This window comes from Mauremys mutica, chromosome 7 (assembly GCF_020497125.1).
Source record: "Mauremys mutica isolate MM-2020 ecotype Southern chromosome 7, ASM2049712v1, whole genome shotgun sequence".
NCBI classification, from domain to species: Eukaryota; Metazoa; Chordata; order Testudines; family Geoemydidae; genus Mauremys; species Mauremys mutica.
In genome coordinates, this window is record NC_059078.1 from 85,771,592 (window position 1) to 85,799,145 (window position 27,554).

The 27,554-nt window shown below is 43.6% G+C and overlaps 1 protein-coding gene across 1 annotated transcript; it reads left to right on the forward strand.

Annotated features, from left to right (window-relative positions):
• The first annotated feature begins 545 nt into the window (after window positions 1–545).
• Window positions 546–21,816, forward strand: LOC123374553 (kinesin family binding protein). The gene is made up of 7 exons (XM_045024623.1): window positions 546–980; window positions 4,032–4,130; window positions 12,777–12,856; window positions 12,952–13,135; window positions 14,355–14,439; window positions 18,192–18,301; window positions 20,358–21,816. The coding sequence occupies exons 1-7, from the start codon at window positions 612–614 to the stop codon at window positions 21,234–21,236; spliced, it is 1,806 nt and encodes a 601-aa protein (XP_044880558.1). The 5' UTR covers window positions 546–611; the 3' UTR covers window positions 21,237–21,816.
• Window positions 21,817–27,554: the final 5,738 nt, after the last annotated feature.

Below are 27,554 nucleotides of genomic sequence, written 5' to 3' on the forward strand. Positions count from 1 at the left end.
CAAAACAAACTAAACATTTCATACTAGTTGTTTGTACTGTGCTATACTGTACACTGAAATGTAATTGTAACTATATATGCCAATTGATTGATTTTAAAATGATATGGTAAAAAGGAGACAGTAAGCACATTTCCCCCCCAAAAAGGGTATGTGTGACACGCTTTTATTTTTGTGTGCGCTTGTAAGCAAGTAGTTTTTTAAGTGAAGTAAAACTTCAGTACACGAGAGACTCAGACGCCTAGAGAAGTCTGGCAAGGTTAAGAGCCAGTGCCCCAGAGCACTTCATGGGCGTGTTTTGCGCAGAACTGGGTTGTGGAAATGGGACGATCCAGGCCTCTTTGGCACCTATTTAGTCACCTGTCCCTGGCACGTGGCACTTTGCTAGGCTGCCCCCGAGGCGCGCAGAGGTTGGGCACCGAGCCCCGGCGGCTCTGAGAACGAGGCGAGGGGGCGTGGTACGAGCCGGGCGTTGGGGTACCGCGCAATGACAGTAGAGGGCAGACACCCCTGGCGTGCTGATTGGTCGCTGGGTGTCACGTGTCCGCTCTAAAACGCCGAGCCGAGCTGGAGGTGGGTCGCAGTTGCGGGTGGCGCTGGGCCCGGCGAGGAAGATGGCAGCGCCCGCCGGCTGGGCCTCGCTCTGCGAGAAGTTCCGCAGCTCGCTGAGTCTCTCCAACGTGGAGTCCAAGAAGGACCCGGAGAACGAGCCCTACCGCTCCAAGTACGGCGCCCGGGAGCTGCTGGAGGAGATCCGGCAGCTGCTGGGCTCGGAGGAGGCGGCCGAGGCCGAGGGCGCCCCCGCGGGGGAGGCGGCGGCGCTGCGGGCCGTGCGGCTGGCGGTGGTGGAGTACGAGCTGGGGGTGAATCACACCGAGACCGAGGAGCTCTCTGCCGGCGAGGAGCACCTGCTGAAGTGCACCCGGCTGCTGGAGCGCCACCGCCTCTCCCGCGACTGCGTCTCCCTCTACATCCAGGCCCAGGTAGGGAGCGGCCGCCGCCCTGGGCGCCCGGGACGAGCCGAGCCGAGGGGCTTCTGCCGCGGCGCAGGGCGGGCGGGCGGGCGGGCGCCCGTGGGCGGATGGCAGCGCCCTGGCTTGACTCTGCTGGCGGGCGAGGGTTTGACTGAGTTGCCCTCTGGGTCCCACTGTGGTGACTTGTCTCGCCGTGGACGGCGGCCAGCACCTCTGGGTAACGGGGGGCGGACTCGCTCTAGACTCTGGGTGGTGGGAGTGTGATTCTGGAGGGGGGGGTCTCCAATCGATATGGCGCATCGTGCTATTTGGGACTTGAGGTAGGTTTGGGCAGATACCCCATTTGCAGAGTTGAGGTGTTCCTGACCTTAAGCAGCGTAGCACCATAAACCTTGCCAGATCTGGGCCTGTTTTATTTGTGATGCTTAGGATGACATAAGCAGTGTAAGTGGCGATATGAGCTATTGAAATGCTGCAGTCTTAGGGGTATGCTAGTTAATATTTAAACAGTGCTTTGAAAATGTAAAGTTGCATTGCAAAATTGTGATGAGAATTTATGGTTGCAATTAATCTGTTTGCCTGCTCTTTAACGTTATGGTAATATAATACTGTAGGTCTATTACCCTTTCCGAGTGAGTAGAGTTTTGCAAATATTGTTAATTTCCTTACAATGATTTCATTCTCCTCTGTATATTCCCTTCAGAATAGTTACCAAATACATGTATGTTCTTGGAGATGTTCCAGTCTTCACTCAATTTTTACATCTCCTAAAAGAAGCAGTAACATACTTAGTCTTAAACATAACGACTATTCAGATGTCCTTAGGACAGCTGGCTGATCTAACCATAACAGGCAACCTAATAATAACTGTCTCCTTGTGAAACCTTGCAAAATTATTATAATAGGGTGGGGGTGGCCAACCTGAGTCTGAGAAGGAGCTGAATTTACCAATGTACAGTTGCCAAAGAGCCACAGTAATATATCATCAACCCCTCATCCGCTCCCCAGTGCCTCCCCACCTCCTCCAATCAGCTGTTTCCCCGTGAGCAGGAGGCTATGTGGGGGAGGGGGGAGGACCGAGGGCATGGCAGGCTCTGGGGAAGGGACAGGGGTTTGGGGAACAGATCATAGAATCATTAGACTTTCAGGTTTGGAAGGGACCTCAGGAGGTCATCTAGTCCAAGCCCCTGCTCAAAGCAGGACCAAGCTGCAACTAAATCATCCCAGTCAGGGCTTTGTCAAGCCTGACCTTAAAAACGTCTTGTAGAGTGGGGGCAGAGCAGGGGGTTGAGCAGTGAGTACCCCCAGCACATTGGAAAGTTAGCATCTATAGCTTCAGCCCTGGAATCGGTGCCTAGGTAAGGAGCCGCATATTAACCTCTGAAGAGCTGTGTGCAGCTCCAGAGCCACAGGTTGGCCACCCCATAATAGGGAACAGTGGAGAGACTCTACATACCAGTCAGAAAAAATGACTACTTATAGTCAAGTGGGTTACCTGAAATTTTCAACGTTGCATTTGTGTGTGATCACTGCCTTCCAGTGTGACAACTTGGGTAGGGCTCATACTCAACACTATAAACCTGTCAGTTAAAAGTTACAGGCTTATTCAGAAACCATTCAAAATGGGTTAGTGTCCTACCAGTAATTAAAAGGGTTGCAACTATACAAGTTTACATCATGCCAAAGTTTAATTTTTGTTGCCTTAGGCCAAGGATTCAGCTCTGCCTCTGAATTGACTTTTGTAAATGGTGCTTGTTTGTAACAGACAAATGCTATCTTCTGGATACACTGTCATTTTCCTGCTGTTTCAGACCTCTCTCTTGCTGTATCCAGAGCTGTTTCCAATGCTATTAGAAGTTCTGTTGCCAGATGATGCTCTTGTTCCTAGCATTGGACAATGTATGCAAAATAACACAACTAGAAATCATGGTGTCTAACTGGGATTTTGCGCCTAGGCTTCAGTCTCACAGGCTGTAACAAACCTTGAACATTTAAAGGAAGGCAACATAAATACTGCAGTACAAGCAATAATCAAAAAAAAAGGCCAGTTCTGTGAAGTGCTTTATATGCTTTCTTTGTACTGACCTCTATTGTGTAAGCACTGGTACAGAGTTCCTTTTATCAGGTCAATTCCTGTGGCCCTGTCTCTGATTTGTGCTCTTCTGTATAGTGCCAGAGGAGATGATTGATGTCTGATTTTGCCTGTTACGCTGTACATCAAGTCCCATGGACACAGCGTTTCTCTTCATGAGCACCACACAAGTCTGGTGCTCCTAAAGAAAACAAAGGCTTACTTGAGTGGGCCTGCTGCAGAGGCAACTTGATAGAATTCCACTTTTACCCCTCTTTAGTTATATATTAAGACTTGCCTTTTCAAATGAGCAAATATAGAAACTAAATTAGTATGTGTCCAACTTGGAATGTTTGTGAATGCTAATCCTTAATGATACACTTGGAGAAACTCTTTGAAATTGGAGAGCCTCCAGAAGCACTGTAAGAAATGTTGCCATGCGAATTATCATGTTTTAGGTCTAAAATACCCATCCCTTAACTTCCACTTCTTAATTTTTCTTGCCACCTTTGTATATTAGTGAAGATACTTATTTAAACATCATCTACTCTTTCCTAGCTCAACTTCTCATCCTATTTTATCCAGCTTTGAAGTCATAATACTGAATTTCTAACTTCCTGGTCATTTTTATGACAACACTGATGCTATGACTTAATTGCAGGGTGAATCAGAAATAGAACTATGAGAGAGAGCGTGCATCTGTTTAAACACACACCTGAAATAAGAAGAAATACAGAAAATTACATGTTTATGTATGTTTGGGTCTTTATTTTCATGTTTGCTATAGTGTTATAAGGCATCTTTAAACAATTCAAGGTAAAAACTATGGGCCAGATACTGCCTTTGGCGAAAAAGGCATGTAACTCCCATTGACTCAAATAGGTTGTGTGTGTTGGGGTGGAGTTTGGTTGTGGTTAGAGAACTTTGTTGTTGGGAATGAGTACTACTGGAAAATAACTTTTCTTTCTTTCTTCCTTTTACATTTATAGAACAATTTGGGTATCCTGTGGTCTGAAAGAGGTGAAATTAAAACAGCACAGACTTACTTGGAATCTGCAGAAGCGTTGTATAATCAGTACATGAAAGAGGTACTGTTAACAGAGCTTATTTTATACATGCACTGCACTATTATTTATTTGTATTATGGCAGCACCTAGAGATGCCAGTCAGCACTGGGGATTATGCTGAGTGCTGTAGATGGCAAAAGATGGTCCTTGTTGTGAAGACTGCATCTGGCAGAAGAACATCATTTTTAAGCCTTCACATGCAGAGGCATTTCTTATTAAGTATACATATTGTATACATATGAATATTTTTTTCTGAAAAACATCTTCGTGAGGCATGAATTTCTGAGCTTCCCGCTGGCAGCTACTGTGCTTCTGAAAAGTGACATAATGTGTGTTGCAGCAGCAAAGAATCCTGTGGCACTTTATAGACTAACAGACGTTTTTGCAGCATGAGCTTTCGTGGGTGAATACCCACTTCTTCGGATGCAAGTAGTGGAAATTTCCAGGGGCAGGTTTATATATGCAAGCAAGAAGCAAGCTAGAGATAACGAGGTTAGTTCAATCAGGGAGGATGAGGCCCTGTTCTAGCAGTTGAGTGAAAACCAAGGGAGGAGAAACTGGTTCTGTAGTTGGCAAGCCATTCACAGTCTTTGTTTAATCCTGAGCTGATGGTGTCAAATTTGCAGATGAACTGGAGCTCAGCAGTTTCTCTTTGAAGTCTGGTCCTGAAGTTTTTTTGCTGCAGGATGGCCACCTTAAGATCTGCTATTGTGTGGCCAGGGAGGTTGAAGTGTTCTCCTACAGGTTTTTGTATATTGCCATTCCTAATATCTGATTTGTGTCCATTTATCCTTTTCCTTAGAGACTGTCCAGTTTGGCCGATGTACATAGCAGAGGGGCATTGCTGGCATATGATGGCATATATTACATTGGTGGACGTGCAGGTGAATGAACCGGTGATGGTGTGGCTGATCTGGTTAGTCCTGTGATGGTGTCGCTGGTGTAGATATGTGGGCAGAGTTGGCATCGAGGTTTGTTGCATGGATTGGTTCCTGAGTTAGAGTTACTATGGTGCGGTGTGCAGTTACTGGTGAGAATATGCTTCAGGTTGGCAGGTTGTCTGTGGGTGAGGACTGGCCTGCCACCCAAGGCCTGTGAAAGTGTGGGATCATTGTCCAGGATGGGTTGTAGTTCCCTGATGATGCGCTGGAGGGGTTTTAGCTGGGGACTGTATGTGCTGGCCAGTGGAGTCCTGTTGGTTTCTTTCTTGGGTTTGTCTTGCAGTAGGAGGCTTCTGGGTACACGTCTGGCTCTTGATCTGTTTCCTCATTTCCTCGTGCGGGTACTGTAGTTTTGAGAATGCTTGGTGGAGATTTTGTAGGTGTTGGTCTCTGTCTGTGGGGTTAGAGCAGATGCGGTTGTACCTCAGTGCTTGGCTGTAGACAATGGATCTTGTGGTGTGCCCGGGATGGAAGCTGGAGGCATGAAGGTAGGCATAGCAGTTGGTAGGTTTTCGGTATAGGGTGGTGTTAATGTGACCATCAATTATTTGCACCGTAGTGTCTAGGAAGTGGACCTCCCGTGTAGATTGGTCCAGGCTGAGGTTGATGGTGGGGTGGAAGCTGTTGAAATCGTGGTGGAATTTTTCCAGAGTCTCCTTCCCATGGGTCCAGATGATGAAGATATCATCAATGTAGCGTAGGTAGAGAAGGGGCGTGAGTGGACGGGAGCTGAGGAAGCGTTGTTCCAGGTCAGCCATAAAAATATTGGCATATTGTGGGGCCATGCGGGTGCCCATAGCGGTGCCACTGATCTGGAGATGTATATTGTCATCAAATTTGAAATAGTTGTGTGTGAGGATAAAGGCACAGAGCTCAGCAACCAGTTGTGCTGTGGCATCATCAGGGATACTGTTCCTGACAGCTTGTATTCCATCAGCGTGTGGGATGTTTGTGTAGAGAGCCTCTACATCCATGGTGGCCAGGATGGTGTTTTCTGGAAGGTCACCAATGCATTGTAGTTTCCTCAGGAAATCAGTGGTGTCACGGAGATAGCTGGGAGTGCTGGTGGCATAGGGTCTGAGTAGAGAGTCCACATATCCAGACAGTCCTTCAGTGAGAGTTCCAATGCCCGAGATGATGGGGCGTCCAGGATTTCCAGGTTTGTGGATTTTGGGCAGTAGATAGAATAGCCCTGGTCGGGGCTCTAAGGGTATGTTGATTTGTTCCGGTGTAGGGAGTGTCCTGAGTAGATGGTGCAGTTTCTTAGTGTATTCCTCAGTGGGATCTGAGGGAAGTGGCCTGTAGAATTTGGTGTTGGAGAGTTGTCTGGCGGCCTCCTTTTGGTAGTCAGACCTGTTGTGTTGCTAGCACTATGAGGAACTGAGATCTGTGATTCATGATCGTTTCAATGCTGGTTTAATAATCAGCAAATGAACTCTGCTTAAATACTAAAATAAGTAAAATATACAATGTTGGAAGTTTTTTTAGCCAGAATTAAAACCAGATAGTAAGTGGAATCTAGCTTCCACTAAACTTCATACTGATAGTACTGCAAAGCCATGAGAGACTTCAAATAATTCCTTTTAGTTAACAAGGAAAAGTGTTAATCTTAAATACTTCTGAACTGTCTGCATCTATTTGCTCTGACAGTTTATAGTGCTGCATGCATTTTAGCTTTCAGAAAGGTTCTTGTGTGTCTCAGGCAGTCTTGTTAATGACCAATCTAAGGGCATGTCTTCACTAGCAATGTTAAAGCGCTGCCGTTGTACACTGCAATTCAGTGCATTGGGAGGTGGGGAAATCCCTCCAATTACAGTTTAGCATTTATAAATTTTTGGCCTCTGTCTTTGTGAGGGCTGAACTTTTTTTCAAATGTCTCCTAGTTAATACCTGACACTCATTTCTGGCATTGATGCTGTGTGCATTACTACCTGTATTCAATACTCCTGAGGGTATTCTGCGCCAAAATAATTAAAATTCTGCAAGTTTTATTTGTCAATAAATGTGGAGGCTCCAGCAGGGCAGTGGGGAGCACAGACCATTCGCTGCACAAAGCTGGGAGATCACTCTGTAGCCTCCCCACCCCCGGGATACGAACTCAGCGGTGAGGCTGTACCCGATCCTGACACAGCACAAGGTCTGGACCTCTCCCAGAAACACCCTGAGGTCCTGCTCCTCTGTGCTAGGCCCACCAGGTGTGGGGCAGCAGGCTCAGCCAGGCAGGATTCAAGTGTGAAGGGGCTCAGTGTGGGGGCATCCAGATGTGTGGTGAGAGGGTTCTGTGTGGGACAATCTGGGTGCAGGCAGTTCAGTGGGGGGTCTAGGTGTGGGGGGATCTGCATGCACAGGCTTGGGGGTGGGGTTTCAGGTGCAGAGATGTAGTGAGCTCAGTGGGGGATGGTCTAGGGTGCAGGGATGGGGGTCTGGAGGCAGGGAGTCTGGGTTCGAGGGCCTCCAGATGAAGGGGTTAAGGTTTAGTGGGGTGGGGTTCAGGTATGGAGTGATGGAGGGGTTCTGGGTGTATGGGGTGAGGCTTGGCAGGAGTATCTGGGTATGGAAGGTCAGGACCCCATGTGCAGTAGGGCAGAATTACCCCAGGAGTAATTCAAGCTTTTGACCATAAGCATGATCCTGAAGCATATGTTGGTTCTGTCCCTAATGTTAGAAACTGGATTGCTGTCTTTCTTTTCTTTTTATTTAACTCCATGGAGCGCTTCCAATGTTTCTCTGAAAAGACTGAATTGAGATGGAATAATAGTTTGGGAAGATTGTTTTGTGGGGTTAGTTTTAACATGCATTTAAAATTTGAGAAGATTTGTGCAGTTGTGGATTTACTGCCTGATTGGTAGGGTCTGAGATTTAAATAGTAAATATAACATACAAAGAACTTTTTAAATAAAGTTTATTCACTTTTTGCTGCTTTATGAGGTGTAAAAATGGTTTGAAAGCTTTCAAGTTTCTTGTGACAGAATTGGAGTTTTAAGATTCTGTATCCTGGCTTCAGACAGCTTAACTAGTTTTAGCCAATAAGGGAAAAAGCCCAGGAACTCCCAAGAGCAAAGGAGACCTGGCAGGATTAAAAGGGATCCCTCTCTCACAAGGAGAAATAATTATTCAGAGGAGTGAGACAGAGACATGAGAACCCTGCTGGGATGTCTGAAGAAGCTAGGCCTGCCTAGGTCACTGTCACAGGATGGTAGGGCTTTTTAAGTAAGATAACACTCTACACACATCTGTCTTAAAATGCTTTGTTCCTACAGCAAAATAAACAATGCTTTGGTTGCTATTTACATCACTGATCAGACTCCCAAAGAGAAGAACCACAGGTGCTGAGACCAGTTGGACCTGCTCGCTTATCACGGTTGATTCAAAGGGTACTGTAGCCTGGGGCCTGGTCTAAGAGCGGGAGAGTCATCGGACTCCATCCAGTATAGGTAAAGGTACGAGGCCTGTGGTGTGAAGGGTGCACTCGGAGACCGGAAAGGGAAAAGAGCCAGTGCAGGTAGTCCTGTAATTTTTTAAACTTCAGAAATATCACCATCTCCTGGAGTTTGCTGAAGAATTTGGGAGTCTCTGAGGGAACGTATTATGAGCTCTTGCACCTCAGCTGAACTGGTGGGAATCTTCAATAAATACTTTTTATTTTAAAAAAGTTAATTAGTTATTGATACTAAACAAATGTAACCAAAAAAAAAGCATTAAAAACAAATTTGACTCTAAAAATCCTTTCCTGGGTTATTTAGCTTTAGCACTCTTGTGGTGATATCACTTCATTAGTTCTTCAATCATTATCCTTTTCCAGGCTAGACAGAACCTGAATTAAAGACCAGCAGAAAATAAATAAATAAATCTATATCAGAGTTCTTTTAATAAAGAAGCAGGTAAAGGCACAAGCCTGTTGCGCTGTGTGCGCCCCCCCCCATTTGTGGGGGGGAAAAGGTAGCTATATTACTCCCTCTCCCAGCCTCTACCCCACTTCTCATGAAGAGTGTTTCTCTGAGCTGATCCATCTTTCTCTGCAGAGTCTCTCCAGAAGGCAAAGGGAGGTGGATTGCCACAGAGAGAGTTCCATTCTGGCCACATCTTCAGTTTTATTCTAAGTGTAAAGAACAGAATGACTTGAATGTGTCAATCCTGTTTTATGTTAATCTCATGAGCTTGATCCAGATTCCCTCTGCCTCATGTCTTGAGAATGTAGACAGACAAAGCTTGTTACAGAAGTTCCTGCCTTTTGACATTATTCTCCTAGCTTGGCAGAGACCATGTGGTCCAACAAATAAGGTACTGAGCTTTGCATCTGGAGATTTGGGTTCTAGTTCCAGCTCTTCCACTGAGCTGTGGAGACCTTGGGTAAGTCTTTTTGCCTCTGTGTTTCAGTTTCCGCACCTGTAACAGGAAGGTAGTGATATTTATCCTCCCTTGAGAGAGAGAGATGAAAAATCCATGTAGAGCTAAGTACTGTTATTATAGGAACATTTATCTGCTGTTCATTTTTGAAGTGATCAAGCAATAAGCTTGTAAACTACTAAGTACACTAGTACAGCAAGTTGCACTACTAAACTGACCCCAGTGTTGAAAATGCTCATAATGTCATGTAACACGTGACTGCCTAATATATTGGCATGCTCAAAAACTTCCAGAATGGTAAGTGACATGAGGAAGCCATCTTGGAAAAATATCCACAGTCCTCAGCCCATGCCACCAGCAATTGAGGCACTATTGGATAGGTGTACAGAATTTTCATAAAAAGCAGGAACATACATAGCCATGAAGCAAGTTAGATGCAGACGGACAACGTTGTGCCATAAACTGTGTTGGCACGGGTCTGGCCTAATTGTGCTAGCTATAACTGTGTCTGACAGCTGTCTTACAGCAAGGTGGAACGGACACAATGGCAAGATGCTGTATACAGGACCATAAACCCCAGAAATCATCTCCATAAAGAGAGTGAACAAAAACTAGTTAATGTAGAACAGAACTACATTTACTTCCCACACATACTAAATATGTGTTTAAATCCATCTAAATCAGTACTCAAAGCTATGACTTCCCCCTTTGAAAACCGGTGGAAGAGAGATGATTTCCTCTTTGGTTCAGTCTCTTCAGGAAGCATGGTGTCTCTTTGGAATGAATGTTTTGTTGTTCTCTGAACCTAATAAACTGAAATTGATACATCAATGGAGTTTTTCTTTAAAATGAATTGCATTTTATCTGTGGTCATGCAGCTAGATTTGTGTGGTATCCTTTCACTCTTTGCCTCTTCCTTGTCCTTGTATAGATGACAGTAGGGACCTGAAATAGCAAATGCTGTGAACTGCACCTTGTTAGAAAATATACAAAAACCTGTAGGAGAACACTTCAACCTCCCTGGCCACACAATAGCAGATCTTAAGGTGGCCGTCCTCCAGCAAAAAAACTTTAGGACCAGACTTCGAAGAGAAACTGCTGAGCTTCAGTTCATTTGCAAATTTGACACCATCAGTTTAGGATTAAACAAAGACTGTGAATGGCTTGCCAACTACAGAACCAGTTTCTCCTCCCTTGGTTTTCACACCTCAACTGCTAGAACAGGGCCTCATCCTCCCTGATTGATCTAACCTCGTTATCTCTAGCTTGCTTCTTGCTTGCTTATATTTACTTGCCCCTGGAAATTTCCACTCTTGCATCCGACGAAGTGGGCATTCACCCACGAAAGCTCATGCTGCAAAACGTCTGTTAGTCTATAAGGTGCCACAGGATTCTTTGCTGCTTTTACAGAACCAGACTAACACGGCTACCTCTCTGATACTTGTTAGAAATGGCATGCTATATGGGGATTTGATATGCTGTGGACCTCAAGCTTTCCTGGGCCCCAGGGAGCGTGTAACCCAACTAACAGTGTGTTCTTTTATTCCCTTCTAGTGGCTAGACCACATACAGAGATTTTTGAGTCTGTTGCCTCCATGTTAACAGGCTGATGTGCTATAGCTTAAGCAGTAGAGACTCATGCTTCTATGGCTACACTGGCGAGTTGCAGCGCTGGAAAGCTTCCACCAGCGCTGCAATTAGTAAGTGGCCACACCTGCAGGGCACTTCCAGCGCTGCAACTCCCTGGCTGCAGCGCTGGCCGTACACCTCACTCAGCATGGGGAATAAGGATTCCAGCGCTGGTGCTGCAGCGCTGGTCATCAAGTGTGGCCACACACCAGCGCTGTGATTGGCCTCCAGGGTATAAGGATGTGTCCCAGAATGCTTTTATAAATTACTCTCTTTGTTTTGTTATGCAGCCTCTCTTTGTTTTGTTGTGAACTCCGTTGATCCCGGAGCTGTTTATCTACAAACACAGCTCCTGTTTGCTGTGATCAATCTGTGAACAATCAAATGAGATAATGAGGCAGGCAGGGAGTGAGTGTTTGCTTGACAGAAACAGCGGGGGCAGAGGGGAGAAAGGGAGTTGTGTTGGCTGCAGGCTGTTTGCAGTTAAGAGTTAAGGGTAAGGGATCAGGAACATGTTCTGATTTTTCAAGTCAAGAAGCTAACACAGTGTTGGCTCCAAAAATCCACTCTCTCTCTCTCTCCCCCCGCTCCCTGTCACACTACGCCCCACCCCACCCCCCTCTTTTGAAAAGCACCATTGCTGCCACTTGAATGCTGGGATAGCTGCCCGTAATGCATCACTCCCAACAGCGCTGCAAATACTGCAAATGTGGCCACACACCAGTGCTGGTAGCTGTGAGTGTGGCCACACACCAGCACTGGTCCTGCACAGCTGGACGACCAGCGCTGCAGATTTGTAAGTGTAGCCATAAGGCTTCTCTAAACACAAGTGCTGTACTGCTTTAAGTATACTGCTATAATATAAAGTGATAAACCTCCTCTAGTTTGGACACACTATCAGCATAAAGGTGCTTTAGACCAGTGTAGCTTTTCCCATATGGGAAGGGGAACAAGATATATTGGTATAAGGGTGCCTTATTCCAGTATAAGTGCTTCCATACAATGACTTGTACCAGTATAACTATTTTGATTAAAAAAAAAAAAAATTCCTAGCCAAAATAGTTTTACCATTTCAAAAACAGTGTGCGGGCTGGCCTTAGATCAAGAGATTGTTCATGGGGAGTGAACCTGTAATCCCTCCAGGGACAATGTTATGCTTTCACACATGAGTGACATTGCTCTCGCAAAGTAGTTCATTGACTTCTGTGTGACTGCTACTCACATGCGTAAATGCTAGCAGGATCAGCCCTCCATGATAAGGCCTGCTAGGCATTTTCTATGCCTATACTGCAGGAAATATTGTGAAGGATACTTGTGTATGTGTGCTGGTAGTGTATCTTGATAAATGAATTCTTTATTTGATATTTGTAGACATATTTAATAACTTCATGAGATCAGTATGAATCCAGAGTAAATTAGTTTGTCGCAATGTAATATTCTAAAAAATATACATAGTAGTTGTATATGAGAAAAGCAGTTTTATAACACAGTAGAAAAAGTGAGGCATACTGTTTGCCTTTTTTCTAAAAACATCTCATGGACTTCAGGAAATCACATTAAATGTAACATTCAGAAGTTCTGTGGAAAATCAACAGTCTCATGTTGAATTTGGGATTGAAAAACTGCAAATAAATGCTCACCGGTCTTTATGGTCTTGCAATGTGTTTCACACTGCAGCCAGCAGAGGGAGCACAATATCACCAAATAAGGTATAGGTTGTGTGTTGGATATACTGCTCATTCTTTTTCAGAATGGGAACCCTCCCCTTGATTCCAACGAACACTTCATGGCTGAAGAAGAAAAACTTACCGATCAAGAGAGATCAAAAAGGTGGGTGCTGACTAGAGCATACATTTGAAATGAGTGTGTGATGGCTGTTTTTAAAAACAAATAAATCTAAAGTAAGACCCAAATTGTCTTCCCAGATTTGAAAAGGCCTATACCCATACATTATATTATTTGGCCCAAGTCTACCAACACCTGGAAATGATTGAAAAGGCTGCCCAGTATTGCCATACCACCCTTAAACGACAGCTTGAGTACAGCGGCTACTATCCAGTAGAATGGGCTCTGAATGCTGCTACCTTGTCACAATATTATCTCACTAAGGTAACCATTTAAATGTTCTCTGCTATGGTTCTGACTTATTAATCTGCAATCATAAAAAGTAACTACAAAGTTTGAGTTGCCGTTTCAGAAGCTCATCGTGATATGGCGCCTGTTGGATTTTAAAATGCCCTCCTTTAAACACACAAATAGTCCTCAGATGTCAAACATCTGTCTTAAGGGAGTGCAGTGGTTCCATTTCCCATGGTAGCATGTTGCCGAAAGTGAGCAGGGGGTAAACTTAAGAACTAAAGTACAAGGTGGCACAGTAGTGCAAATTATTAATAATAATGACGGTGGTTTGTGATGTGGTGCTTGAGGTTTTTTAAAGGTGAAACACATAAGGGGAAATAATTATTTTTAAATTACCTACTACTAGTACTTAGTTTTTATCTAACCAAAGCAAAAAAATTCAGGTTTGAGTCTTAATTGTTCTTGGATATTTTAGCATGTGCACAAAATTTGTTGAAGGTTGAGAGAGCACTAGAACTAATCATATAATGGATGCTGTGTTTGCCTCTAAAGTCTCTGCACTGTCACTAAACAACTCACTGCTTTGTGAAGTACTTCTGTTTTTGAGACCTTTCATACTCCCGACAACTCAAATTCTCATGTGTTCTGTAAAACAGTTTGGTGCTTTGGCGACTTCTGCAATACCACTCAGTTAAGGATAGAGTTTCAGTAGTAACTTGTCACTCCTGTACCTTTTGAGGAGATAAATTGAAGGAATTAACCATCAAGTAAAGTATTACTCAATGTGAGTAAGGGAATCAGAATCTGACTCATAATGTATACTCAGTTTATGTTCAGCTCAGGGCTGTGTTATGCTTTACAACACGGTGTTTACCACAGACCTCAGGAAGTGACAGTAGCATAGGTCAGAGCAGCATGGAAAGAATTTATAATATTCGTGCTTCAGTCCTGCTATAAAAGGCAGTGACTACCTCTGTGGGGGTTGTTGGTTGAGATGGGATACTTGGTGGGAAGGTGCTATATTCCATAGTAGATGTGTAAAATCATCTTTCCTTTTAAATTGTACAGTATTACACCTATGTTTTTCTAGTGTCCAAAGGAAAATGCCCCTGGACCTCTCAATTCTGCAATTTTGCCATCTTCACATGCCCTAACTATGCAAATTGAGGGACTTAGTTTAAGTCTAAAGTAGCAGCTCATTGGCTGTTTTGTACCTATGATGGAACACTGCTCTTTCTCTCCCCCACAGCAATGCTTTATGGAGTCTCGACACTGTCTAGCAGCTGCCAATGTCATCTTTAGCCAAGCTGGACAGGTTCCTTCTTCAGAGGACAGTAAGGTTTTTGTTTTAATGGTAGTTAGCTTCAATCAAGTAGCTTTGAATAAGCATTGTTAGTATGGATGTTAAATGCTCTTATGCTCATCAGTTGAGAGCTGTAATAGTAGTTCCAGTTCCTTTTAAGAGAATTAATTCTTTCCTTATACCAGTACTACTATTAAACCAAGATTTTAAGTTGCACGCACAACAGTTCTTAAGATTTGGTACATATAAACGCCTTGAGAAAAGGTCAGATACTTATTTCTGCTTATTCAGGAATTTCACCAGAGTCAGGTGATACTTTAGTGGGCTGTGTTTTGTAAAATTGATGGATGTTAGAAATTGCCAGGAGGATGGGGAAAAAACACTGGGGCAGGTCTAAAATGTGAACATCTCCACCCAGATATTTTCAGGAGTATGGAGGGAAATTTCTCACCCTTAAATTTTTTTCATTTATTTTTTTTAAATTATGGCTCTCACATTTACAATAGTGTATAATCTGTTTAGAGCAATCCCTAAATGAAAACTCTTAAAATGAATCTGATGTGAGAAGACATTTCCTAAGAATAAGCTTAAAATGAAGACTTCAGCAGAAAAGCAGTTCCATGTAAAACACCCCACAATTTGTCACTTGACATGATACAATCTCATTAGATGGTACTTATGAAGTTTTGTATTGGTGTAATGAAATAAACAACTTTTAAATCAAGTGGAAAAGAATGTACCCTCCTAAAGAGACAGCCATACTTCTGAGGGTCAGGGTCACATGACTATAGCTGTGCTACTTGAAACATCCTACCTCTCCATTACTTCCTGTAAAACGGTAAGTTTTCGTTTGCACATCTGCAGCACAGCCCTGGGTGTTTGAAAGTCTTGGACAACTGAAAGCTTCAGATAAATGGAGCTTTAGACTCATGGCAGATTGTGCTAGCATTCAAAAGGGCTGCATTTTTGGATTCTCCTAACCTGCTGTTGCTGCATGAATGTTAGCATGAATCCTTTAAAACTAGCTAATTGGAATGTAGTCCCCTAAATCCAATTGGCATTATTGTTCAGGGGTAAAATACAGCTGAAGGGAACATAGCCAAGCTTTCTTTAACCAGAGTTCAGTCAGCTGAGTTGCACAATGTATAAATGTCATCACTTATGACATTTTTTGGAAACTTGAAAATGGACAAAAACCTATATAGAGTCACCTATTATATCTCATCTAGCCAATTTAACTACATTTTTAGGAGGCAGGCTGTGCAAGAGCCATTTTAGATAAGGAAACCCAAGACTTGATGAAATAACTGGGTTGTGCTAATCGTAGAAGTCTGTCAAGACATCTTAGAATAAATATGAAATATTTGACATCTGTGAATTCACACATCTAGATTGCCATGGTCACTTGATTGTGTTGATTGTGATTACTGTCTGGATGACTAGGGTGACATTGGGGTCAGAAATGTGGTATGCTTTCACCAGGGAAGCCACCCAGAGACTCTAGCCAGTAGTAGAAGCAGCCAAAGCTGGAACTGCTGCACTGTGGTGGGGAGGGGTAAAATGGGACCCAGCCAGAGCCACCTTTCCTTCCCAGAACCTTGCAGTACCTAGAATTGTGCAGGGGAGGCCACACGTTCACACTCTGGGGCCTGCATCTCTCCTACTGTCCTGTGGGTTGCAGAGAGGAAACTCCATCTGGTAGGAACCAAAGAAGGGATCTTTGGACATTGAGAACTCTACAGTTGTGACTGGACTTCCTCTGCTCTGTGCTGATTGACTCCCACCCTCAGTCTCTTCACCTGAGCTTCATTCCACACTTGACATCTTACCTTCTTGCTTATCTCCTCCAAACTAAACCTTCCCCCTCAAAGAAATAGTTCCACTATTATAACATGTTTGCTGCTGTTCACTCTGCTTGTGTGTCAGACCCTTTCCTCCACCCTAAAAAACCCAACAAGGAGTCCACCCTATGTCTGTCTGGTTTATTTAGATTGTATGCTCTTCAGGGCAGGGGCCGTTGTCTACTCTGTGTTTGTACAGTATCGAGCACAGTGGGGGCCCTTTTCTTGGCTGTCCCTTAGTCACTATAATAAACACGATTACGTAATAACAGAGAAGTATATGGGCAGTGATGGTCTCTACTTCCAGTACAGGACTGAGAGTTTAGAGACAAGGGTCCTCTTTCCAACTCTGCCAAAATCTTCCTGCGTGACTGGGCAAGTTGCTTAACCGCCCAGTGCCTCAGTTTCTCATCTGTTAAATAGGAATAATGATACTTCTGTCACATAGATGAGGAGGCTGATGACTTGAGATCATTGGATGGAAGATACTATAGAAGTGCAAAGTTATATTTATTACAGCATGCTGGAAATTCCTCATGTTTATTCTTTCTCCTCCCTTCCTTTTTAAGTTTTTTTTTTTTTTATATATATATATCCTGAGCCACTGTACTATGAAAATCATCATATGGAAAATTCTGGGATCTAAAACATGGGAATAAGTTCCACTCACTCAGATTTTCAAGCTAGGAGCTTTATCAATCGGTAATATGTCACACTTCTGCATATGAAATGGCTGCAATTCATCAAATCTCTTTTAAAGGAGAAAAGGTTGGATTGGTCAGTAAGGGTCTAGAGTTAGTTCACCTTAGTAACAGGTTTCAGAGTAGCAGCCGTGTTAGTCTGTATCCGCAAAAAGAACAGGAGTACTTGTGGCACCTTAAAGACTAACAAATTTATTTTAGCATGAGCTTTCGTGAGCTGCAGCACACTTCTTCGGATGCATCCGAAAGCTCATGCTAAAATAAATTTGTTAGTCTTTAAGGTGCCACAAGTACTCCTGTTCTTTTCACCTTAGTACTTGCTAATAAGAACATCTGCTTAAAGAACAGACCCCAGCAAGCATGTGAATGGAACATATCTAAATTCTGGTTTTAGTAAAACAAAGCCAAAACCATCCACTGTGTACAGTGCAGGGATTCTTAAACTAACGAATAAATGGAGGTCACTTTGAGGCTATTGAGAATTCTCCTTCTCCAACTCTTTCCCGCCCCCCACCCCCCACCAAAGTGTGAATGTAGTGCCTGTGAAAGGTACCAACTTAACGGCAGTGGAGACTGAAGCATCCTTTGTATCCAGAGAACAAGAATGGCCGTGTCAGCAGTTGAAGCTTCCCCACACTGGCCCACTAATTTGTCTCCTTCCCCTAGAGGTGATTGGAGAGTTCAGTTTTAACGTCCATTCAATCTTTGACGCCATTCAGACGTCAACAGTGTTGCAAATTGTGGTGGGGAACTTGGAGAGGAGGAGAGCGTAAGTTTGTGCGCTAGCAAGTCTTCCTGTTCCTATACTTTGGATTGGCCACGGACTCTGCTTCCTCAATTTGACACACTCTATTTCACTATAATTCTTAGGGCTGTTGCAAGAGCAAACCGTGTGTTAATCATGCTAGAGAGCAGCTTTGCTGTTATAGTTGTTTGTTTTCGAAGGGCAGATGGGCTCTCACTTTAGAACAGAAAACAAATCTGTTTATTTTGCTCTGGAAAAACTCCAAGACCAGGTGGTCTTCCCGTTACATATCTAAACTATTTTTAAAGGCAATACTTGATAGATCCATAGCAATCCATCTTCTGACTCTGCTAGGGTTAGGGATTACAACCTTTGCACTCTTAAAACTAAAGGGAAAGACAGAAAAATATCCCGATCAACATAAATGATCATTCTTTCTTTAATGTAAAACATTTGACCTGGAATACTTCACTGCTTTTATTTGTGTATTTATCAGATGAAACAGAACAAGACCAACAGGATCTTCGACAGAGAAAAGCTGAAATTGCAAGATGTTGGATTAAGTACTGCTTGACTCTTTTGCAGAGTGCTCGGAAATCACTTGAGGTAATCAACAATTACTTTTAAACAATTGTGAACAGAATCAACAAAAACTTTGTTTATGAATAACTTCACTACCAATCATTAAGGATACACAGTTGCACAACCAGTAATCAAGACAAATATTTGAACTCTAGGCTGTACGTGTTCTAAAAACTGCTAACTCTTGAATAAAGCTGTTATGTTACTAATAAGTATGGAGACAGGATCAGAAACAAGCTCTTTGCTTAGCCCTGCCGGTTGATTAATGGAACATAGCAACTTTACAAGTCTCCCTGATCTTCGCCCACCAAGTCTCATTCTTAGGCTTTAATTCAGCAGAGCACTCAAGTATTTGTTTGAGGCCTTGTCTACACTACAAAGGTGGGTGGTGGGTGTGGTTTTTTTTTTTTTTTTTTTTTTTGCAAAAGCTGCCTTTTGCCAACAAAATGGGAGGTCATACACACTAAAAAGCTATTTTTGGTGGCGAAACTCTGGTGTTTTGTCGACAAAACAAAACCACCTCAACAAGAGGACTAAAGCTTTTTGCGGCAGAGTTAGAGACAGTGTAGACGCTGCTGTTCGTTTTGTCCACATAACTGGCTTCCACCAGTATATCACAATGCCTGCCCTGACTGCTCTGCTCAGTGTTTTGATCTCTGCTGCCTGCAGTCATGTGCTGCTCCCTTTGGGGAACAAAGAGCAAATCATTAACGTGGAATGCTTCTGTCTGCCCTGCACTAGGAACACCCTGTCATGCAGACTGCTGCTGGGGAGCAAGGATGGGGGGAAAGGGACAGCTGTGCTGCTTTGACATTCCTTCAGCATGTAGAGCTCACAGAGCTGCTCAGGATGCTGCTCCCAGCAGCTGCGGAGGCTGTGGGAGAACTCAGAGGGAATCACAGAACCGCAAGGCAGGCAGAGTGGGCTGCTTCAGGAGAGACTACTGTGCCGAGCATAGCCGGGGGCTGACGTGGAAGAGGTGTTTCTCCCTTCCTCCCCACCTGCCTCAAGATAGGTCGGTCAGCCTGCAGTCTCTCCCGCCCCAGACACACCACTCTCCTCTCCCTCCCCCCACACACTTCAGTTGAAAAAGTGTCTGACAATCTACTAGGATGCCCCTGGAACAATGGGATTGAGAAACATGTATTGTGTGATGCTGTACCTGCCCGATGAGTCATTGCAGACCCTTCCCAAAGCACCGTGCAGCCAATTGTACTGTGGGATAGCTACCCACTGTGCTCTGCTCTCTGTCGATGCAAGAGCTGTTAGTGTGAATGCGCTCTGCCGACATAAGCTAGTGTGGACATGCAACAGTGGTTTTATTTAAAGTGCTTTAATTAAAGCAACATAACTTTTGCGACACAACTTTTTGTATGTCTGCACTACCTGCTGGATTGGCAGGTAGCGATCGATCTATTGGGGATCGATTTATTGCGTGTAGTGTAGATGGGAGAATGATCGGGGATCGATTTATCACATCGACTGCTGAACTCCAGCAGCGCGAGAGGCAGAAGTAAAGTCGATGGGGAGCCGCAGCCGTCGATCCAGCGCCGCGAGGACGCAAAGTATTTTTAATTCAATCTAAGATACGTCGACTTCAGCTACGCTGCTCTTGTAGCTGAAATTGCGTATTTTAGCTCAATTTCCCCCCCCTTCCCCCTCCCCAGTGTAGACCAGGCCATAGTATTGCAGACAAGGATGAAATGTAAGCATGTGGGCAATGTGATCCTTATTCAGCACTTAAGCATTCAATATACAGTGCCTATTAAGAAGGTGCTGAAAGTACTTTGAATTGAGGCCTTAAAGGGCTCCAGCTCCAATGTCTGTCTGGATACAAAAACCCCGTGGGGTGGAGATATACTTCTAAAATATCTATGGTAAATAAATCTCATGCACTACAGAGGTAAGATCATAATTTTTGTTTAGTGAGCATAAGTTTTAATATGCTAGCATGCCCATTCTCTTGTCTTGCTGCTGCAAACTTCTGTTTGCATTGAGGACTGTAATTAAAAGCAGCTTCAATGCATATTATTCTCTGTAGCCACATGCATTTTAAACTAACATGCTCTGTCATTTTTAGGATAACATCGGAGAGTTGGATCCAGACAGGCAATCAGAGCTTAAAGCCCAAAGGAAAAAAGAGGAAGACGAAAAAGAGAAGGGCAGAAAGAAAGCTGTTCTCTTTGGAACTAGTGATCTGTGTGACTCTATATTAGCCACAGAAGAGAAAGTGAGCTGTGTATGTCCTTTAGATTTTCAGGAAGCCAGAGAAGTCTTCCTAGTGGGTCAGAATTATGTTCACGAAGCAAAAGAGTTCTTTCAGTTTGATGGCTATGTTACTGACCATATTGAAATTGTTCAGGACCACAGTGCCTTGTTTAAGGTGCTTGCTTTCTTTGAAGAAGATTATGAGAGACGCTGCAAGATGCACAAGCGTAGAATAGATATGCTGGAGCCCATGTACGTGGATTTGAATCCACAGTATTACCTGCTGATCAGTAGGCAGCTTCAGTTTGAATTAGCGGACACCTATTATGAGATGATGGATTTAAAGGTAGCTATTGGTAACAGGCTAGAGGAACTTGACTCACATACCATAAAAAAAATTAATTCTCTGGCTCAGTTAGCAGTCAAGTACTATGAACTCTTCTTAGATTCTTTGAGGAATCCAGATAAGATATTTCCTGAAAAACTCGAGGATGATGTTCTTCGCCCTGCAATGGTGGCCAAATTTCACATTGCACGATTATATGGCAAGCTTATTACTTCTGATGGCAAGAAACAGTTGGAGAATATGCAGACCTCATTGGAATATTACACATTTCTAGTAGACTATTGTGAGAAGCATCCAGAAGCTGTCCAGGCCATAGAAACGGAACTAGAACTCAGTAAAGAAATGGTCGGTCTGCTTCCAACAAGAATGGAGAGGCTAAAAGCCAAACTGTCTCCGTTCAGTTAAACCCTTGTCTTCAATGAATGGAAATGTGCAATATTAAAATGATCTGTCAAACATACTTTGGGACAGTTTCCATACCTCGTTGTTGCCCTTAGCCTTCAGATGTCTGCAGCTATAAGATCCAGTTATGGTAGGCACCATAGAACCTTTTTAAAATTGAGAACTGTCTAGTTTAGTTCCTCACCCATGCTAATGGTATAAACTCTAAATGTAAAGTGAATGTCCATTTGATGACTTGTATTGCATGCTCTTTGTGTAAATACAAAACCTTCCTGCCTTACTTCTTCCTCCAATAGATCATTCAATTTCTAAATGTAGTGTTGTACTTAAGATGTTTCTTTTAAGGGAACCTTTTGGGTAGCTTGACGGTCCTAGAAACCTTTTCTAGGAATCAGACTTTAGGCATGCAGTCTGTCTACTACATGGGATTTTAGTCTTTCTAACCCATGCTCCCAAGAGTATCCATATAGAAAGGAGCCTTATCATAATTGTGTCCTGTATTTATTTTGTGTGTTGCGAAGTGACTTTTGTTGCAATTAAACAGACCTATTAGAGGCTCAATAAATGGACTTGCTTTACTAAACTTTTTCACCGAGTCCTGATTTAATTTTTCTTTTTTTAAGACCTGATTAACAGTAGAATCCTGTCTCACTTTTTGCAGGAAACTAGCTCAAGTTTTAACTAGCTGTAAAACTCTATAATCCGATATGACTTTTAACGGTTGCACCAACATATCCAGAACAGGAAAATAAGAAATAAATGCTCAAATACACCATGAAAGGTGTGCTGGTTCTATGCCACCTCAGGAGATTCACAGGTCACTGGGCATCCCTCTATTTCAGTGATCTCCAACTACCAGAACAGCATTTTGACTAACTAGGCATAAGTTACAGCATTGCAATAGCTGTTCTAATTTTCATGAAAGGGCTTGCCTGGGTCTGAGCTGGCCCAGGATTGAAAGAGTATAAAGGTGTCTTAAAACTGCCTTTGCCTCACCTATTCCAGTGTTGCACTGAGAAGAGTTTTTTCCTGGATTGGAAGTTCTGGCCCAGTATGTGTAAAATGAATATAGCCAGCAGATATCAACTAGTGCCTCAAGTAAAGACAACCGGTAGATAGTGTATCATCCTGAAAACCATTCATCCCTAGATGAGAAGTAGCTAGTTGTGCCAACAGTTATGTAGATGCACAAAATGCACACAGCAGAGGAATTTTCATGTCTTTAGCTACGGAAGGGCTCACACATTTCATAGCTTGTCTAGGCTGAGCTCACTGCATACACCAGGGCCTCCTTTCATTCCTCCATTGCCCCCATGAGCTCTGTGTGGCCCTTACATCCCCTTCTGTTTTAGGGACTCCCTGCAGCACCTCCACCATGCCTGGGGCTCTGGATGTGCCCCATTCTCTGGGCCAGGGCTCCTGCATGTACCCTGTTCCCACTTCCCGCATGCCAGCAGCTCTGTCTGCCCTTCTGTGCCAGGGCCCCGATTTTTCACCCAATTAAAAGTTCTGTGTGCCTTTGTCACATTGGGGGGCCATCGTTCTCTTCCCTCCCTCCGCCCCCTATCCCAAGGGCTGTGTGCATGCCCCCATTTTCCCCCCCTCCCCACACCATTATTATTTATCTGGGAATAAGTCATTGAGGGTGTCAGTATATTAAACTCTTTGGGGCGGATGAGCAGAGATGAGATAATGTACTGTCATGCTGAAAGTTTTTTTTGTTTGTTTGTTTGTTTTTTTAATGGTTGCTGGCAACCAGTTTGATCTGTAGACAATTGCAGAGGTGTTTAAGCTGTGGCTATGTGAAATAGATGTAATGGGGATGCATTGAGCCCCTGCCTTGTCTCCCTTTTGGCTTTCTGATTTTCCCAAAATCAGTAGGGTTCTGGCCACTAATGCCTAGAACATTCCCTGAAATTTTGGAATTGATCAGATGTGGTGTTTAATAGTTAGTTGTTACAGACAGATGGACTAGTGTCAACAAGTTGAGTGTATGGCTTCACAGGATTGGCCAATAACTAATCAAGTGTAGAGAGAGAGATGCCTTCACAGGCTTTTTGTAAGTGTTGAAGTCTCCTAATTGTGTGCAAAAATTCTGGTAAAAGCACAGAGGACTGACCTATTTCTGTCTGGTTAGTGCTAATCAGACACCCTGGAAATTACAGATGGCAGAACTTAACCTTGAGCATATACACAAGTGTGTGGAAGACAGTCTGCTATGTAGATGGACTTACTCAGCCTTCAAGATCTTCCTCCTCTACTGTCCTACCTTGATTATTCAGTCTTTCCTGTGACACTAATGTAGACCACCTACTATTTCTGAATGATAGTCATCACTGAACTGTGCTATGATTATTTATATTTCAGGGCTTGTTTAAAGCTAGTGTGTGTGTGTGTGTGTGTAATTTATTTGGGGAATCTCTGTAAAAGTAATTCTATGCGAAATTATGAGCTCTGTATATATCTTTATCAAGCTGAAAACTCCATTTTCAAGGGGCCTGCATGAGGCAGGATCACCTCCCTACCTTCCTGAATACAGATGGTTCCCCCAAGGACTCCCAAGAGAAGGGTGAACTATGAGGAGCATTGCAGTTAGGAATTATTTTCTTAACTGATCTGTACTCTCTCTCTTACGGTGGGATTCTGGGAGAAGGTGTATTTAAGATATGGGGGAGTTTGAACAAGTGAGTGCTGGAGCCAAGGCTAGGCAGCTGGACAGTAAGTTCCAGCTGTCACGATGGGGTGCCATTCACAAAGTCTGCTGCACCCCAAGAATGTGCCCTGGGCCCCCAAGAGTGGGGCAGTAGCTGGGCTCTGTTCAGATGATGGAGGCTTAAACCACCTATGGGTCTCAGTGGCTGGGTTCCTTCACAGTAGTCTAGTGAATGAACAAAAGGGGCTTGACTGGGAATTTGACAGCTTTATATTCTCAAGAATTCCTCTTGCTCTATTTTTAAATATACAGCTTTGGATTTACATATGGTAAGTGTTCTTCACTGCTTGGGTTTTCCTTGTTTTTGTTTTTCCAAAAAAAAAAAGGGGGGGGCTCCTTTAAACAAATACTAGCAGTTGTACAAAACTGCTTTTATTATATAGGTCACAGAAGGAACCGTTAAACTCATTTTACTTACAGCCCAACAAAGGATTTGAAGTCAAATCCGTGTTTGTGTGCTAAACTAGTATACCAATCAGTCCATAATTAATGTTTTCCAACTGTTTCAAACAGAATACACTTAATATCACCCTTCAAATGTTTGCCCTAGTTGGCCAGTGTTAAAGTGAACTGCAAAGTAATCAAAATTAAGATAATGGGAAGTGTATGTGCTGAATGTCCCTTCTAACAGGACTGTGGCTTGCACTGAGGGCAAAAATTGACTCTTACCCTCTGAAATTCTCTTTTTGCTTCTTAGGTCTTTGAAGAGATCCCCAAATGCATGTGTCAGTGACAGTACAAAATACCCTGGATTGCTGGGGTAGCATGAGACATTGTCTTCCAAAAAAGTACAAATGCATTCATGGCTATTGCCAGTGAATTGTGTAACACCCAAGAAGGTGTCACAGAATTTTCAGATAGTGAGTTAAAATTCCTTTAAGTGCTGAATGGGCTCTCCTCCCCCCAGCCTTGCCAGGATGCTGGGTTTAACTCTGGTTTTGCTTTGTAATTTTCCTTTAAAAGGGTGCAGGGCAATGTAAGTAAAAAGAGGCTTTTACCTTTTGCTGGCTGTTGATCAAAAGCTTGAAGCCCTTTAGCTCAAAGACCAAGCAGATGTTCCTTGTCAAGAAGTGTAAAATAACCCCATTCTTGTTAGTTTCTTAAATCCTGGTGAAGGTTCTTTGAAGTTGAATTTGAAAGGAGATAATCTCCAGAAAATTAGACAAACCAGTGATGCCAATTCTTCATCTCTTCTAAAGAACATTCAAAATTATGACTAGCAAAGTGTATTCTGCTACAAGACACTATCATACCAGATGTCCAGCAACACTCGGTGTTGCAATACTTTAAAAAACAAATTTTATTGGCAGCCCTTCTGATACTTTCCATGTGGACAATCACTCATTAGCATGAATTTAGATAAATCTAATATTTAATCTCTAAACTAGGGATCTCAAACTCAATTTACCTTAGGGCCAGTGCCAGTCCTCAAATGCTCCCAGCGGGCCAATGTGACTCATGCTGCCCAGAACCTTCCCCCCCCCCCCCCGAAAAAAAACCCTCTGTCCCCGCAAAAAAAATACCCCCACCTGCCTAAGGCTCTGGGATGGAGTTTGGGTGGGGAAGGAGGTCTGGGGTAGGGGATTGGGGTGCAGGCTCTGGGAGAGAGTTTGGGTATAGAAGGGATGAGAGGTTGGGCTCTGGGAGGGAGTTTGGGTGGAGGAGAGTGTCTGGGGTGCAGGCTCTGGGAGGGAGATTGGGGGCTGGGAGGGATGTGGGGACAGGGTGCAAGCTCTGGGAGAAAGTTTGGGGGAGGAGGAAAAAGGGAAGGGGGTGTGGTGCTTACCTGGGGCTTCAAGGCAGGGTGGGCCGGGGGGCCTCCGTGTCCTTCTACCCCCCGCCCCCCCAGTGTCCCATTGGCTGCAGGGGTGCTTGGGGCGGGGGCAGCGTGTGGAGGTACAGCCCCACCCTGCCCCTGGGCCACAGGGAGGGGCCAGTAGCCACTAGAGTGAGCAGGCCCCAAAACTGCTGGTGCCCCACGGGCCACATTGGAGAGGCTAGTGGGCCGCAGATGGCCCGCAGGCTGGGAGTTTGAGACCCCTGCTCTAAACTGTTACTAGATTAGGTGGCAAAGCTCCCTTCAGGAATGTTGAGTTTTAACTACAAAGACTGTGTGAGGTCAGGTGTTTATTTCAAAGATTAATTAAAGATTAGGTTTCTGTGAACTCAATTTAACCTCCTGGGTTTTTGTTCCTTTTTGCGCCTCAAAAAATTGTACCAATTAAACTCTCACACTCCTTTCTGCTGGTACTATGATTCTGTTTTTTCTTCCCAAGATAAAACAGGGTTAATGGGTATTATTTATTTTATAAGAAGGTCACTGATTGGTGCAGAATTCATGTCATGTGTGATAATAAAGGCCATCTAAACTCAAAGGCTCTTCAGTTTTTTAATAGTTCAAAACATAAGATTTCATGAATTACAATTCATGTTTCCACAAAGGTCTTTGATATCCTGGATGAAAAGCAACATATACAGTAGGGACATCATTTTATCTGATTATAAATGCACTCCTTTAAGTGAAATGTCCAGTTCTCATAGCAGGCAGTTGCATGTTAAATTTTGTAAAGTGGCTTGAATGAAAGCTGTGGGCTGATTAAACTGATGAGACATCCACACAAAGGGCCAAATATCTGCCTTGCTTTGCAGCGTGGCCAGAAATAAAACATTACAAAGGGACAGGAAGGCCCATGAATTCATGGAAGGGGAGAATAGAGCCCACTCTCTGTGCTTCATCTGTCCCTGGAAACCTCTCATTTGAATGCCATATGGGCTGGGATGTATGTATTGGATTGGAGGAGAGTGGAAGTGGAGAACTACCATTCTTCATGGAATTATTCACCTAGCAGAAATACTGCCAGGAAAACAGAAGTCAGTAGCGGTGGTAGCAGCCCTAACATCTCCTTCACATCTGGAAAGGTAGAGTTCAAGTGTTCAGAAGGTGGCCTGGTGGATTGCCCCTCAGCAGGCCAAGAGGTACAGAGGGTGACGAAGATGAGTAAAGGCGCTTGATTTCCTTGATACCCAGGAACCATGGGGTTGGAGTCTGTTTTCCTTTTTCAGGTTTGGAAGGCATTAGGGCATGCTCTGGCACAGACTTTTGTGTCCTTGACAAGTGACCTAACCTACCACAGTAGCTGCAAAATGAGGATAATCATGCCTACCTCTGAGGATGTGAGGATTAATGCATTATTCAGTGCTTTGTACGTGTGTTAAATGTTATTGCTTTTATAATTCAACAACAGGAAATATTGGAAGAGTCTGGTTTAAACCCCACCCAATATGATGAGAAGCAAGACTGATACGTCATCTTGACCCTGGAAGTTAGATGTTTTGGTTTTGAGTAGTGTTTGCTCTTCATTCAGCATCATGAAGAAGAGTGTCAGCCTTAGTTGGTCACTTTGCTTTTTGAGGGACTAAACGGGACCATTAATGTTACTTCAGCATATTGTTGTGGAGCTAATAATTTTTTTGCTTTATATATTATTCTGTGAAAAACATGCAAAGCAAGATTGACTTAGTGTGGCAGACCATTCAACTAACCTTGCTATATTCTTGACATTTCAGAGACCAAAACTGTTATGTTAAAATCAAGTGTGTAAACTTGT